Here is a 16,818-nt window from a genome sequence, read left to right on the forward strand (position 1 = left end):
TAAGACTTTTACAAAGAAAAAAACACTTTAAATTTGAAAGTTTGTTTTAAATATTTACATGGTATACTAAATACATGTTAATTTTACTAATTTTTCTTTTTCCTATAATTTATAACAGATAGTAAGAGTTTCTAATATTTTGACAAAAATTTCCAAGTCATAAAACATTGGCACCAATAATTCCCCAGTGATTGTTTATATTAAGATAACCTGCACAGTAATTTTTACTATCCCACACTACCATGCAAAGCAGGGCTATTTGCAAATCTTTAATGTAAAATACACATATAAATGAAAAGCATATATATATATATATATATAAAATACAAACATGCATACAATTATATACATATTTTACTATCATATATTAATATAATATTTATAACACCATGTATATAAATCAAAGACATTCACTTATGGTATGCTAATATAACTCAAATTCCACTAAAATGAACTGAAAGGAACAGATTTAAAGCATTTTAATATGGGAATTTGACCATAATTAGTACTCATTAACTTTTCCTTTATAGGTGTATTTATTTACAAACATCTCAATGGCTAAACATTGAGTACTAAACTTATCTTAAAATTGGCTAAACATTGAGTACTAAACTTATCTTAAAATTGGCTAAACATTGAGTACTAAACTTATCTTAAAATTGAAGTGATTTGTCCTTTAGCTTATTTAATAAGGTCAGTTCAATGAGGGTGGAGATACAAAAGAGTGAAACAACAGAAGCAAAGGAAGAGCAAAGGCACTTCGCTCTTTATTAACAAAATATATTTTATTTTATATAATTGATGCTATAGTCTTATAAAATGTTCCCTATTTCTTCAATATTAAAATATCACCAAAATTCATTACTTATGAATACATATGAACCATATGCTATCTTAAGAAAATCAAATAGTTTTAAAAATTTTACTTACTCTTAGCCACTCTACCATATTCTCTTCAATTTCACTATCAGCAGAGATGTCTAATATAAGACGTCGTGTCAAATGAGCTTTGTGATATCTCATAAAAACGTCTTTGTTTTGTACGTATTTAAGTACCAAGAGCTGTATAGAAAACAAAGTTATTTTCAATATACACACACTCTTAGCCATTCCTTTCTCACTTGGACTTTTCTATATCCCTTGTTGTCAAAATTCAGAGATTTATATAAGCATATACAGATAGAGGCCTACTAAATTGCCCATCTCTGAAAAACAACCAGTCCTGATAGACTACTTTAATACTTCTTCAAGATGTTAGCAAACTTGAGACTATAACCAAATAGCCTTTAGGTCCTAGAAACATCAATTTTTGTGATTTTACATAATATGTGACAAAACTTTACATGAAAATCAGTAGTTCCCCCCTACATTTTTTTCTTCTATGTTTCTTCTTCATTTTATTCTGACACTAATCTGCCCTCTAACCACCACTCCACCCCACTTTTTGGCTGTGCTGTGCAGCTTGTGGGGGTCTTAGTTCCCTGACCAGAGACTGAGCCTGGGCCCAGACAGTGAAAGCTGTAAGTCCTAACCACTGAACCACCAGGGTATTCCCTTTCTTTTTTTCTTTTTATTTATTTTATTTTATTTTTTTTACTTTACAATATTGTATTGGTTTTGCCATACACTGACATGAATCCGCCATGGGTGTACAGGTATTCCCCATCCTGCACCCCCCTCCCACCTCCCTCCCTATCCCATCCCTCTGGGTCATCCCAATGCACCAGCCCCGAGCACCCTGTATCATTCATCGAACCTGGACTGGTGATCTGTTTCACATATGATAATATACATGTTTCATTGTTATTCTCTCAGATCATCCCACCCTCACTCACCCTCTCCCACAGAGTCCAAAAGACTGTTCTATTCATCAGTGTCTCTTTTGCTCTCTTGCATACAGGGTTATCGTTACCATCTTTCTAAATTCCATATATATGCGTTAGTATACTGTATTGGTGTTTTTCCTTCTGGCTTATTACTTCACTCTGTATAACAGGCTCCAGTTTCATCCACCCCATTAGAACTGATTCAAATGTATTCTTTTTAATGGCTGAGTAAAATTCCATTGTGTATATGTACCATAGCTTTCTTATCCATTCATCCGCTGATGGACATCTAGGTTGCTTCCATGTCCTGGCTATTATAAACAGTGCTGCGATGAACACTGGGGTACACGTGTCTCTTTCAATTCTGGTTTCCTCAGTGTGTATGCCCAGCAGTGGGATTGCTGGGTCATATGGCAGTTCTATTTCCAGTTTTTTAAGGAATCTCCACACTGTTCTCCATACTAGTGGCTGTACTAGTTTGCATTCCCATCAACAGTGTAAGAGAGTTCCCTTTTTTCCACACCCTCTCCAGCATTTATTGCTTGTAGACTTTTGGATAGCAGCCATTCTCACTGGCATGAAATGGTGGGGTATTCCCTTTCTAACCCTAACCCTTTTCTCTACATCTTCACTTACTAATTTTTTCCTCTTTGATGTCCTTGGCTTATATCATATTACAACAACAAGCAGAGATAAACAAATATAAAAGCAACTAACTTTTTATCTATACTCATTTATCCATGGTTATCTATTTTGGGCCCTCACAAAAAAGAAGTGAAAAACTCCCAGTCTCTCAATTGGGGATCCAGACACCACCAGCTAGCTCTGTTTTTCCTTTTGCTGTCCTTTAATAGGAATTAGAATTTAATTGACTTTTAAAAAAGAATCAAGAAAGGGGAAGAATTAAATGCTATTTCCTTTTCTGGCAGCTATAGTGTAAACATTTTCAGTAAAAAAACCAAAGAGGTCTTTACTGGCAAAATTTCATAATATTAGTTGCTTATAGGTATATACTTTAAAGAAAAACTGATGCTATCACAGAAAGCTTTATAATCAAAACACAAATTCAAAGATAATTACAAATTTGAAGTTAGAAAAAATTACGTACCACTTCTTTAAGCTTTGCTTCAATCTCTTCCGAGGTTAGCTTTTTGCTTAATGGCGTTTTTCTTAGCAACATGTCACAGTAATTGGCAAGCAGCTCAGGGCATTTTGATTCAGGCTGAGTTTTTAATCCTACCCTAAAAAACACATTAAAAGCAGGTGATTAAAAATGATTGAATCTGCAAATATTTTTTCTAAAGCCAATTTTTCACAGATTTGTTATGTTCTATAAATCCAGTGGGACTAGGGTGAGGAAGTCTACACTGAGGTTGCATAGCTCAAGAAGGCACTCACTCTTGGGCTCCTGTAAGTACACTTACAGAACACTGACAGAGATCTCCTTGAATTTTGTGAGCTACATGCTTCCTAGCCTCATTCTAGAGGCAGCTTTGCCAATAATCTTTAAAAGATTTTATTCAGATGCTGCTAAAATAGTATTGAAAACTGTGTAAATCCTTGTATACTCACAGCAAAAGTCGCTCACTCGTGTCTGACTTTTTGTGACCCCATGGACTATACAGTCCATGGAATTCTCAGGCCAGAATACTGGAGTGGGTAGCCTTTCCCTTCTCCAGGGGATCTTCCCAACCCAGGATCAAACCCAGGTCTCCCACATTGCAGGCAGATTCTTTACCAGCTGAGCCACAAGGGAAGCCCAAGAAGACTGGAGTGGGTAGCCTATCCCTTCTCCAGCGGATCTTCCTGACCCAGGAATAGACCCGGGGTCTCCTGCATTTTAGGTGGATTCTTTTACCAACTGAGCTATCAGGGAAGCCTTGTATACTTATAAGTTAACAATTAAAACTTTTTGTTTTAAAGCACTCAGTGTTCAGTTTATTAGCAAGATGTCACACAATATCCTCTTCTGCTTTTCACTGACCTGACTCAGAACATCAATTAAAAATAGGTTAAAATAAAACTGTTACTTTACTCTTTGAAACATATCAAATGTAACCTAAATTTCACAGTAATATATCTATCATTATCCATTAAAAAAAAAAACTATAAACAAACTTTCCTTAAACAATGAACTTATATCACTATTTCACTTTCCCAACAAAACTTTAAAACCAGTGTATTGTATTTTATGCTTCAAAGTCTTTTATTCTTTACCCTACTTCTCTAAGCTATATATGTAAATAAAATTCAAGATTTAAAGATTGTATATATATAAAATTTAACTGTTATCAGAAATTATAAGTACACAACATAACAAAACAATGTAATTATATTGTGTATGTGTATAAAACATGCATGTGCAAAATTTTTTTGTCTAATGAAGTAGATGTAACGTTTTTTCCCCTTCCAATTATAAAATCAGGAATGATCAATTTTACTTCTACTTAAAAAAATTTTTTTTATGGCTGTGCTGGGTCTTTGCTGCTGTACACAGCCTTTCTCTGATTGCAAGGAGTGGGGGCTACTATTTAGCTGCAGCATGAGGGCATCTCATTGTGGTGGCTTCTCTTGTTGCAGAGCATGGGCTCTAACGCATGTGGGCTCAGTAGTTGTTTTGCATTGGCTTAGTTGCCCCATGGCATGTGGAAATCTTCCTGGACCAGGGATCGAACCTGTGCTCTCTGCATTGGCAGGCAGATTCTTAACCAATGGACCACCTGGAAGTCTTGCTGCTGCTGCTGCTGTTAAGTCGGTTCAGTCATGTCCAACTCTGTGCAATCCCGTGGACGGCAGCCCATCAGGCTCTGCTGGCCCTGGGATTCTCCAGGCAAGAACACTGGAGTGGGCTGCCATTTCCTTCTCCAATGAGTGAAAGTGAAGTTGCTCAGTAGTGTCCAACTCTTTGCAACCCCATGGACTGCAGCCCACCAGGCTCCTCTGTCCATGGGATTTGCCAGGCAAGAGTACTGGAGTGGGGTGCCATTGCCTTCTCCGACCTGGAAGTCCTACACCTACTTTAAAAAATACATAAATATTTAATATTTATTTGGTTGCTTCAAGTCTCAGTTGAAGCATGTGGGATTTTTGTTGCGTCATGTGGGATCTTTCCTCGTAGCGCATGGACTCTAGTTATGGCATGTGGGCTTAGTTGCTCTGTTTGTAGGACCTTAGTTCCACAACCAGGGATCAAATCCATTTCCTCAGCATTGCAAGGCAGATTCTTAACCATTGGACCATTAGGGAAGTTCCTTACTTCTAAATTATATTTATAAATTAATGTATTTTCCCAAAAAAATCGTATTCACATAAGTAAGTGAATAGTACTAGAAGAATTTTTCCTTACAATGTTACTCAATTCATTGACCATTTCCTGAATTATTGTTAAAAAACACATACTGATCTAACAAAAAAAAGTTACTTTTAATAATGGATCAAATTAGTCATCAATTGTGTTGAAAGCAAACAATTAGAAGTCATCTTGCAAACAGATATAATACTTGGTCATCAGAAATTCATTTTCTGTACAATGGTACCAATACTTCAAAATATTCCTTTGTTTACAAAACAGGGAAGAGTAATTCTAGAAAGAAGTGGAAAGGAGAAACTGCAATGATACCTCCACCAGAGGGCTCAATTTCAGAAAGTGATTTCCTGAAAAGTATCTACATTGGCATACTTTGGGGAATTCCTTCTGTATCTCTTGAGGGAGAAACAGCCAGTCTGAAGACCACTAACTTACTTCACAAGAATCTATTCATCTCCTCCGATCTATTTGCACTGCCCATGCCTAGCTTTTGTGTGAACTACTATAATAGCTGAGTGGTCTATCCCCCTTCTTTCAATTCAACAGGTTGAGAAAACAGCTGTCAGTCTTTTATTGTTTCTCTGAAGGTACTGTGTCATTCTCTCTGCTCTCTAGATGTTTTAGTGCTTTGTTCTGTTTCCAGTTTCTAGCTGTTTTAGTATGATGTAGCTAGGAATGGTTTAATTTCTAACTATTATGTTTGGGAATCAAAGAGAGATCCTTGAATATAAAGTTGGCGTCTCTCTCAACTTGGAAAAATTTTGGTCAACAGTTCAAGCCTCCTTTCCCTTTCTCTATTATTCCAATTACATATTGTTATAGATATTTCACCTTTACTCAGGTAACAATTTCCACCTATTTGTCTATTAATTATCCATATGTATTATTTACTCTTTATTATTTATGACCTATTTAAGATTACTGAGATATAATTCACATACTACACAATTTATCCATTTAAAGTGTGCAATCCAATGTTTTTAAAAGTATATTCACAAGGTTGTACAACTATCATTAAAATAAAATTTTAAAACATTTTTATTACTCCAAAAAGAAACCCCATACTTATTAGTAGTCAAATCTCATTCTGCAGTGATGCCTGCCTCTCAGTCCCTGGTTATTATTAATCTACTTTCTGTATCTTCTGGACATCTATAAATGGAATCATATAATATGTGCCCTTTTGTGACTGATAACTCTTATTTAGGATGATGTTTTTATGATTCATTCAGATGATAGCACATATCAGTTCGTTCCTTCAAAAAAATTCTACTTTTAAACATGGTCAAAAGATTTAACATATTAGCCATTTTAAGTGTACAATTTAGGGGCATTAAGCATATTCACAATGTTCTGCAAATATCATCACTATGTCCAGAACTTTTTCAGTATCCCAAACAGAAACCCTGTAAATAATAATCTTCCATTCCTTCTTATCTGTATCAATAACTTTTCCTATCCTAGATACCTTGTGTAAGTGGAATCATAGAAAATGTTTCTTTTTGTGACTGGCTCATTTCACTTAGTAAAATATTATCAAGATTTCACTCATATTGTAGCATATATCAGAATCTCCTTCCTTTTATAACTAAATAATATTTCCATTGCATAGACAAATCACGTTCTACTTATCCTTTCATCAGATAATGGGCACTTGGTTTCTTTCCATTTTTTGGCTATTAAGAATAATGCTGCTATGAACATTTATCTCCAAGGTTTCTAGCAGATGCACAATTTCTTTTCTCTTGGGTATATATCCAGGAGTGGAACTGTGGGTCACATGTTAACTTTATGTTAAACTTCTTGAGGAACTACAAAACTGTTTCGATAGTAGCTACACACCAACTATATATGATTCCAATTTCTCTCTACATCTTCACCAACACTTGTTAATGTCTTTTTAACTTCAGTCATCCTAGTGGGTGTTAGTGGTATATATCACTGTGGTTAAGCTATCAATTTAATTACTTTTTAAAAAATTTTTATTTATCTATTTGTTTATTTATTTTTGGCTGTGTTGAGTTTTTGTTGCTATCTGTGGGCTTTCTCTAATTGCAGCAAGTTGGGGCTACTCTCTAGTTGCAATATACGGGCTACTCAAAGGGGTGGTTTCTCTTATTCTGGAGCAAAGGCTCTAGGTGCATGGGTTTCAGTAGGTGCGGCTTGTGGGCTCTGGAGAATAGGCTCAGCAGTTACGGCGCACAGGCTTAGTTGCCCCACGACATGTAAAATCTTCAGTCTTCCCAGATCAGAAATTGAATTCAAGTCACCTACATGGCAGGCGAACTCTCAATCATTGGACGACCGGGGAAGTCCTAATCTTAATTATTTTAAAGTACTTATCTGATAACTCTAATACGGGGTCATCTGAGAGTCTGCATCTAAAATTATTTTTCTCTTAGTTGACCATAAATTTCTCTGCCATCTTAGGAGTAGTAATGTCACAATGAATACTAGGCACTGCATATAAAGAATCGGGGAGGAGGGGCTGAGGGGTAAATGAGGAGTTTGGGATTAACATATACATACTATTATATATAAAACAGATAACCAAAAGGACCTACTGTACAGCACAGGGAACCATACACAATATTTTATAGCAACCTATAAGGGAAAAGAAGCTGAAAAAAATATATATGTGTAACAATCACTTTGTTATACACCTGAAATTTACACAACATTATAAATCAACTGTATTTCAACTAAAAAAAAAAATCACAGAGGCACCACCAGTTCAGTTCAGTTGCTCAGTCGTGTCCAACTCTTTGGGACCCCATGGATTGCAGCGTGCCAGGGGACCAGATGATGTTTATCTTCCATTAAGAGTGTATTCACCCTTTGTTCTGCTAAGGAAGAGGTTGATGACTTTAACCCAATCAAACTATTTTGGTTCAAGGATGATGACTTGTAGTTTTGAAGAATTGGTCTACATTTGGTTAGCCAATGAGTCTAAGGAATGTTCCTTGCGGGCTTTCAGTTGAGAGCCTAGTGGGCTTTGTCATTCAATACTGTGTGACGACCAAAAGCTCTACTGTTCCCTAGCGGTACTGCCCAGTCTAAGCTCAATCTAGATTCTCAGATACTTCTTTGAAACAAAGCTACAAAGACTCAGCTAACTTCTGAAAGGTTATCCCTCATTTCTATAACTTTTGAGTAGTGTGTTCTAGTTGCTTCTGTAGCTCTTTGATAATATTATATTAAAATAACTATTTTCTAAGTTTACCTGACTCTCCTGCTTGTTCTCAGTGGAAGCATTGCCTCACCATGACTACTATACTCTTCCTCAGAAGTGAGTCTTCCAAATAACCTGGATGTTTCTAGCAGCTTTATTCTCCTAGAACATTAATTACTTTAAGCACCTCCAACAGCCCCAACACTCATGTTCTGCTGCCTGAATAAGCTAATAATACTCATTTTATTCCGGAGAAATTTTCTACTTAGTGTGGACCTAAAGATAGGACATGGTCACCTTAGAATAAAAATAATAGACAGGAACCCAGTAATCCCCACTTCTGGGAATTTAGAGTACAGAAACAAAAAATGGCATATATACAATATTATCCTCTGGAACACTATTAATAAATAGCAAAGTATCAGAAACTACTTAGTGTATAAATAAAGGATAAATTAAATAAACTATGCTGTATCTGGGCTTTCCAGGTGGCACGAGAGGTAAAGAACCTGCCTGCCAATGCAGAGAAAAAAGAGACGTAGGTTCAATCCCTGGGTTGGGAAGATCCCCTGGAAAAGAGCATGGCAACCCTTTCTAGTAGCCTTGTCTGGATAATCCCAAGGACAGAGGAGTCTGGCAGGCTATGGTCCATAGGGTTGCAGAGTCAGACATGACTGAAGCAACTTAGCATGCACATGCTGTATCTACCAGTCATAACACCATGCTTTTTATTAAGAATAACAAAGTTATAAAAAAAGAAAACTACAGATAACATGCTAAGCAAAAATGAGAAGGATGTTTACTTTCACCACTGCTGTTCATCACTATCTAGAGCTGGAAATTCCAGTTAGAGCAATTAGGCAAAAATAAATGAATAAACAAAGTCTTCCAAATTAGAAAGAAAGAAAAATAAAAGTATCTTTAGTAAGAGATGTAATGACCTTCTATATATAAAGTTATTAAAGAACCCACAAAAAAGCTACTTAAAGCCAATGAATGAATTTATTAGCAAAGTTGCAGGGTACAAGATTGACACACAAGAATTAGTTGTGCTTTCACACACCAGCAGTGAACAATCCAAAGGAAATTAAATGAACAATTTCATTTATAGTAACATCCAAAAGAAAAACATACCTAGAAGTAAACTTAACCAAGAACATGAAAGCCCAAGCAGAGTAGAAGAGCCATCTTTGCAGGGTTTAAAGCCTTGCATGCAGTGTTAGAGCCTGCTGCTGCTGCTGCTAATTTGCTTCAGTTGTGTCTGACTCTGTGCGACCCCATAGACGGCAGCCCACCAGGCTCCCCCGTCCCTGGGATTCTCCAGGCAAGAACACTGGAGTGGGTTGCCATTTCCTTCTCCAATGCATGAAAGTAAAAAGTGAAAGTCAAGTCGCTCAGTTGTGTCCGACTCTTCGCAACCCCGTGGACTGCAGCCTACCAGGCTCCTCCGCCCATGGGATTTTCCAGGCAAGAGTACTGGAGTGGGGTGCCATAGCCTTCTCCGGTGTCAGAGCCTAAGCTTGGCAAATTAGACGTTCACTAGAAAGGACTAGCATCCAGGTGTCAAAAACCAACAGACAAGGGATATATGGATGAGACGGAGTGGCCAGGTATGGAGGATGAGAGAACAAATAGGTAAGGAGGGTTTCCACGCAAAGGGAAGGCAAAAGGGGAAGTGTTAAGGCTCCAGTTGGATGAGGAAGGCATTCATGTAGGGGGCGGCCCAGTTGGGGGAGTCAGAGCCTTAGCACGGTGGGGCATGTATCCACAAAGAAACAAGGCCAGGTACTATAGATTTAAATGCTTTTGTGTATACCCACCCTAGTTTGCCAACTGAGGGGGACCAGACCAGTGAAGCAACAATACCAATGAATACACCCAGCACCAGATTTTGCTCACTAAATACCAACATCCACTAAAATCAACTAGGACTTTGTCAAAGTTGCCAAAATGGCTAATCCTGTGGCCAGGCAACGTAAATTGCAAAATGAATCTGGAAATCTCAAGTGCCAAAAAGAAAGGAAGAATTTACTGTTAAAAGGACTCAGAAACCAGTTGCCACTATGAAACCTAGGATAATTTGAAAATGAAAATAAAAAATAAAAGCAAATTATGGGAGTTCCAGAAAAACACCTACTGACTATGCTAAAGCCTTTGACTGTGTGGATCTCAAAAAAATGTGGAAAATTCTTAAAGAGATGGGAGTACCAGAGCACCTTACCCGTTTTCTGAGAAAGCTGTATAAGGGTCAGAAGCAACAGTTAGAACCAGATATGGAACAACTGAATAGTTCAAAACTGGGAAATGGCAAGGCTGTATATTGTCACCCTACTTATTTAACTTCTATGCAGAGTACATCATGCAAAATGTCAGGCTGGATGAATCACAAGCTGGAATTAAGACTCCTGGGAGAAATATCAACAACCTCACATACACAGATGATACCACTCTAAAAACAGAAAGGGAAGAGGAATTAAAGAGTCTCTTGTTGAGGGTGAAAGAGGAGAGTGAAAATGCTGGCCTGAAACTCAACACAAATAAAATTAAAATCATGGCATCTGGTCCCACAACTTTATGGCAAATAGATGGAGAAAAAGTGGAAGCAGTGACAGATTTTGTTTTCTTGGGTCCCAAAATCACTGCGGACACTGGCTCTAGCCATGAATTTAAAAGACACTTGCTGCCTGGGAGTAAAGCTATGACCAATCTAGACAGCATATTAAAAAGCAGAGACATTACTGCTGACAAAGGTCGGTATGGTCAAGACTATGGTTTTTCCAGTAGTCATGTACAGATGTGAGAGCTGGACCACAAAAAAGAAGGCTGATCACTGACAAATTGATGCTTTTGAATTAAAGTGTGGAGAAGACTCTTGAGAGTCCCTTGGACTGCAAGGAGACCAAACCAGTCAATCCTAAAAAAAATCAAACCTGAATAATTCATTGGGGGGATTGAGGCTGAAGCTGAAGCCCCAATACTTTGGCCACCTGATGTGAAGAGCTGACTCACTAGAAAAGACCTTGATGCTGGGAATGATTGAAGGCAAAAGGAGAACAGGGTGGCAGAGAATGAAATGGTTAGACTGTATCACCAACTCAATGGACATGAATTTGAGCAAATTCTGTCAGATAGTAGAGGACAGAGGAACCTGGCATCCTTTAGTCCATGGAGTTGTAGAGAGTTGACAGGACTTAGCAACTGAACAATAACAACAACAAAATGAGAGTTCCTTGGTGTCTAGTGGTTAGGATTCAGGGTTTTAACTGCCATGGCCTGGGAACTGAGATCCTGTAAGCCATGTGGCACAACACCCTGCCTCAAAAAATATAGCGAACCCACTGAATAAATATAGTAATAGTAAACTGAATCCATACTAATAAGAAAAATCAATGTACAAACTGAAAATTTAACAAGCAATGATGGGATCTAAAGGAAATCAGTTCTGAATATTTATTGGAAGGACTGATGCTGAAGTTGAAGCTCAAACACTTTGGCCACCTGATGTGATGAACTGACTCATTTGAAAAGACTCTGATGCTGGGAAAGATTGAAGGCAGGAGGAGAAGGGGATGACAGAGGATGAGATGTTTGGATGGCATCGCTGACTCAATGGACATGAGTTTGAGCAAACTCCAGGAGCTGGTGATGGACAAGGAAGCCTGGTGTGCTGCAATCCATGGGGTCACAAACAGTTGGAGATGACTGAGTGACTGAACTGAATTGAACTGATGGAATCTTTACGTAGTTGTAAAGTACTTGTCAACAAATACCTAATTACTAAACGAAAAGGAAATAACTGAGTGGAGAAGTGTGGCAGGCACCAACTTAATCAGGTGACCAAACTAAATAAAACTGATACTGCAATAAATCAAAATCATGCACTGTTGTTTAGATAAGATGCAGTAAGGGAATTCCCTGATGGTCCAGTGGTTAGGACTCCACTGTTTCACAGACAAGGGTCACTTTCTGGTTGAGGAACTAGGATTCCATAAGCCATGTGGCATGGCCAAAACAAAAACAAAAAATGCAGTTAGAATAATAGACTTTCATTTCTGCCAAAGATGCAAACCTGACTCTTAAGAAAAAAAAAAACCCAACCCATCAGATTAACTCAAACTAACAAACATCCCACAAAAAATCTGGACTGTAATCTTCAAAAATGTCAAGGTAACAAGAGTCAAAGGAGAGATGGTTCCAGACCAAAGAAAAAGGTCAGTTCAGTTCAGTTCAGTCGCTCTGTCGTGTCCGACTCTTGCGACCCCATAAACTGCAGAGTGCCAGGCCTCCCTGTCCATCACCAACTCCCGGAGTTCACTCAAACTCACATCCATTGAAATATAACAACTAAATGTAAAACACGATTGTGTACTGGATCCTTCTGCTACAAAGAATACAATATGGTCAATAAGCTTAGTGATCTGAGTAGAAGGTTATTATGCATCAATGTCAATTTTAATTATTTTGATAGCTCTATTGGGATTATATTTGTAGAAAATATACACAACTGTACTTGGAATAATAAACAACTTACTCTCAAATAGTTCTAGAAAAAAAGTTTTAATATATTTTCAAAGAGAAAAAGATAATGAAACTTCCAACTTTGTGTACATTATTTTGACAACTGAGAAAAAATATGCCTTAAAAAGCACAACCAAAACTAAAATGAGATTAAATTTAAAAATTTGAAGAGCCCTGTATCTATTAAGGAAATTGAACTTGTCAGTATCTGCCCACAGAGAAAACTATCAGCCCAAATGGTTTTACCAATGAATTCTACTAAACATTTAAGGAGAAGTAATACGAATTAACCTATTTCTTTTAAAACCATACAAAAGGAAAGAATAACTCTCAACCCTTTTTATGAGGTCAACATAATCCTAAAATCAGAAAACAATAAAGATATCACAAAATGAAAATTATTCAAGGCACAAAGGCCAGAAAGAGGTGAATCATTCCCCAAAATAAACAAAAATATTTAACAGAACATAAGCAAATTAAATCCAGGAATATACAAAAAGAATTAATACATCATCACCAAGTAGAATTTATGCCAAGAATTCAAACTTGGTTAAATGTTTCCCTAAAAAAATTCAGTGTTTCCTGAGGAAGAAAAGCAGAGCTGAAGGAATCAGGCTTCCTGCTAACTTTGGACCATACTACAAAGTTCAGTCATCAAACAATATTGTATTGGCACGATATTGATATAAAAAAACACACACACACACCGAAATATGTATCAATGGAACAGGGTAGAAAGCCTAGAAATATATCCATGCATCTATGGTTGATTAATCTATGACACAGGAAGCAAGAATATACAATGGAGAAAAGACAGTCTCTTCAATAAATGATGCCAGAAAAACTGGACAGCTACGTGCGAAAGAATGAAATTAGAACACTTCCTAACATTATATACAAAAATAAACTCAAATGGATTAAAGATCTAAGTGTAAGATTGCATACTATAAAACTCGTAGAGGTAAACACAGGCAGAACCACATAAACTGCAGTAAGATCTTTCTGGATCTACCTCATAGAATAGTGGGGAAAAAAAAGGGGGACCTAATTAAACTTAAAAGCTTTTACATAGCAAAGGAAACTATAAACAAAATGAAGACAACCTACAAAATGGGAGAAAATATTTGCAAATGAAGTGACTAAGGACTAATCTCCAAAATATACAAGTAGCTCATGCAGCTCAATATCAAAACAACAAACAACCTAATCAAATGATGGGCATGCGTGTGTACTAAGTTGCTTCAGTTGTTTCTGACTCTTTATGACCCTATGGACTATAGCCCACCAGGAATAATGGGCTTCTGTCCATGGGATTCTCCAGGCAAGAATACTGGAGTGGGTTGCCATGCCCTCTCCATGGGATCTTCCCAACTCAGGGATCAAACCCACGTTTCTTATGTCTCCTGCACTGGCAGGCAGGTTCTTCACCACTAGCACCACCTGGGACACCAAAGAGTGAAGTGAACTGAAGTGAACTGAAGTGAAATGAAAGTCATTTATTCGTGTCCCAACTCTTCGCGACCCTATGGACTGACTGTAGCCCACCAGGCTCTTCTGTCCATGGGATTTCACAGGCAAGAATACTGGAGTGGGCAGCCATTCCCTTTTCCAGAGGATCCTCCAGGTATCGAACTTGCGTATCCTGCACTTCAGGCAGGTTCTTTACTGTCTGAGCCACCAAGGAAGCCCAAATAATGGGCAGAAGATCTAAACAGACACTTCTCAAAAGACAACAGATAGCCAAAAAGCACATGAAAAGATGCTTAATATGGCTAATTATTAGAGAAATGCAAATCGAAATACAATGAGGTATCACACCACCAGTCAGAATGGTTAGCATCAAAAACTCTATATATAAATAGGGCTTCTCTGGTGGCTCAGTGGTAAAGAATCTGTCTGCCACTGTAGGAGACATGGATTCAACCCCTGATCTGGGAAGATGCCATGGAGCAACTAAGCCCATGGGCCACAACTTTTGAGCCTGGGCCCTAGAGCCTGGAAGCAGCAACTACTGAACCCACAAGCTGTACCTACTGAAGCCCATGCACCCTAGAGTCCATGCTCTGCAACAAGAGAGGCCACCGCAGTGAGAAGCCTGTGCACCGCAACGAGAGAGCAGCCCCCTCTTGCTGCAACTAGAGGAAAGCCTGTGCAGCAACGAAGATCCAGCACAGCAAATAAATAAATAAAATGATTTTTTTTTAAATGTCTAAAAAGTCTATAAACAATAAATACTGGAGAGGGTGTGGAGAACCCTCCTAAACTGTTGGTGAGAAGGCAAGTTGGTACAACTGTTATGGACAGTCCTTAAAAAACTAAAAATAAAACTACTATAGGATCCAGCAATCCCACTCCTGGGCATATATCCAGAAAAAAAAATAATTCAAAAAGATACTGTAGGAGACAGGAAGAATAAAAGAAAAACAGGCCCCGTCAAGGGCCTGTTAATAAATAAAGATTTTTATTTATTTATAAATAAAAGAAATTTATAATTATTGATAAACTGGATGCTATAAGGCATGAGACTCTGGAATAAGTCCAGAGGGAACAGTTCATAATCTTGAAAACAAGAATGATCCTGGGGTCGGAAAACCGACCCCAGACTGTTTCTCAACTGGCGTCTCAGAGTCACACGTTTAACGTATCTGGTGAAAAATCTATAGATGAGAATATTAGTCTTAGTTACTGATTTGTTATTGATTACTGTTTCCTAATTACTCAATGGTTAATGATCATTTTGTTCTTTGGCCCTGAAGGCCACAAGAGTTATAGTTTAACTCCCCGCTTACTCTTTCCTTCACGGCTGAAAGTCTAATAAAGCTGGCTTGGATTCAGTTTCGGCACCTTCACCTTGGAGTGGTGTTGGTCCCCTGATCCTTGCTTTTCTCTAATTCTTGTGTCTCGTTTCTCATTCTCTCGCTGTATTGCGCTTTCGGAAACCCTGCTTGTCCAGCTCGTCTCGACAGATACAAGCAACCCAACATTCACTGCAGCATTATTTACAATAGCTAGGACATGAAAGGAACCTAAGTAAATGGCCACTGACAGAGGAATGGACTGCAAGGAGATCCAAACCAGTCCATCCTAAAGGAAATCAGTCCTGAATATTCATTGGAAGGACTGATGTTGAAGCTGCAACTCCAATACTTTGGCCACCTGATGTGAAGAGCTGACTCATCTGAAAAGACCCTGATGCTGGGAAAGATTGAGGGCAGGAAGAGACGGGGAAGAGACGGGGATGACAGAGGATGAGGTGGTTGGACGGTATCACCGACTCGATGGACATGAGCTTGAGTAGGCTCTGGGAGTCGGTGATGGCCAGGGAGGCCTGGTGTGCTGCAGTCCATGGGGTCGCAAAGAGTCCGACATGACTGAGTGACTGAATACACAGAGGAATGGATAAATAAATGCGGTACATGTATACAACAGAATATCATGTAACCAGAAAAAGAACAAAATAATGCCATTTGCAGCAGCATGGATGGACCTAGAATCTGTCATATAAGTGAAGTAAGTCAAAGACAAATATCATATGATTCCATTTACAAGTAAAATCTAAAAAAAAAAAAAGATACAAATGAACTTATTCACAAAGCAGAAACAGAATCATACTTTGAAACCAAACATGGTTATGAATGGGGAAAAGTGGGTGGGGAAGGATAAACCAGGAGTTTAGGATTAACATATATACACTACTGGGCTTCCCTAGTGGCTCAGGTGTAAAGAATCCACCTGCCAATGCAGGAGACATGGGTTTGATTCCTGGTCTGGTAAGATCCCACATGCCATAGAACAACTAAGCACATGCACCACCACTACTCAGCATGTGCTCCAGAGCCTGAGAGCCACAACTACCGAGCCCACGTGCTCTAGAGCCCGTTCTCCCACAAGAGAAGCCACTGCAATGAGAAGCCCATGTACCACAGCTAGAGAGTAGCTTGCGCTCACTGCAACTAGAGAAAAGCCCATACAGCAACGAAGACCCAGCACAGCCA

At 38.2% G+C, this 16,818-nt stretch overlaps 1 protein-coding gene across 3 annotated transcripts in view; it reads right to left on the reverse strand.

Moving 5' to 3' along the window:
* Positions 1 to 16,818, reverse strand: part of CUL5 (cullin 5) — a 128,461-nt gene that overhangs the window by 14,989 nt on the left and 96,654 nt on the right. For all 3 annotated transcript variants that reach the window (XM_070384276.1, XM_005903800.2, XM_070384275.1), the window contains 2 exons: positions 2,935 to 3,067; positions 931 to 1,062 (listed from right to left, as the gene is read on the reverse strand). In XM_070384276.1, coding sequence (XP_070240377.1) covers positions 931 to 1,062; positions 2,935 to 3,067 — 265 coding nt within the window. The remainder of the gene's footprint in view (positions 1 to 930; positions 1,063 to 2,934; positions 3,068 to 16,818) is intronic.

The sequence above is a fragment of the Bos mutus genome, chromosome 15, assembly GCF_027580195.1.
Source record: "Bos mutus isolate GX-2022 chromosome 15, NWIPB_WYAK_1.1, whole genome shotgun sequence".
In the NCBI taxonomy this organism is placed as follows: domain Eukaryota; kingdom Metazoa; phylum Chordata; class Mammalia; order Artiodactyla; family Bovidae; genus Bos; species Bos mutus.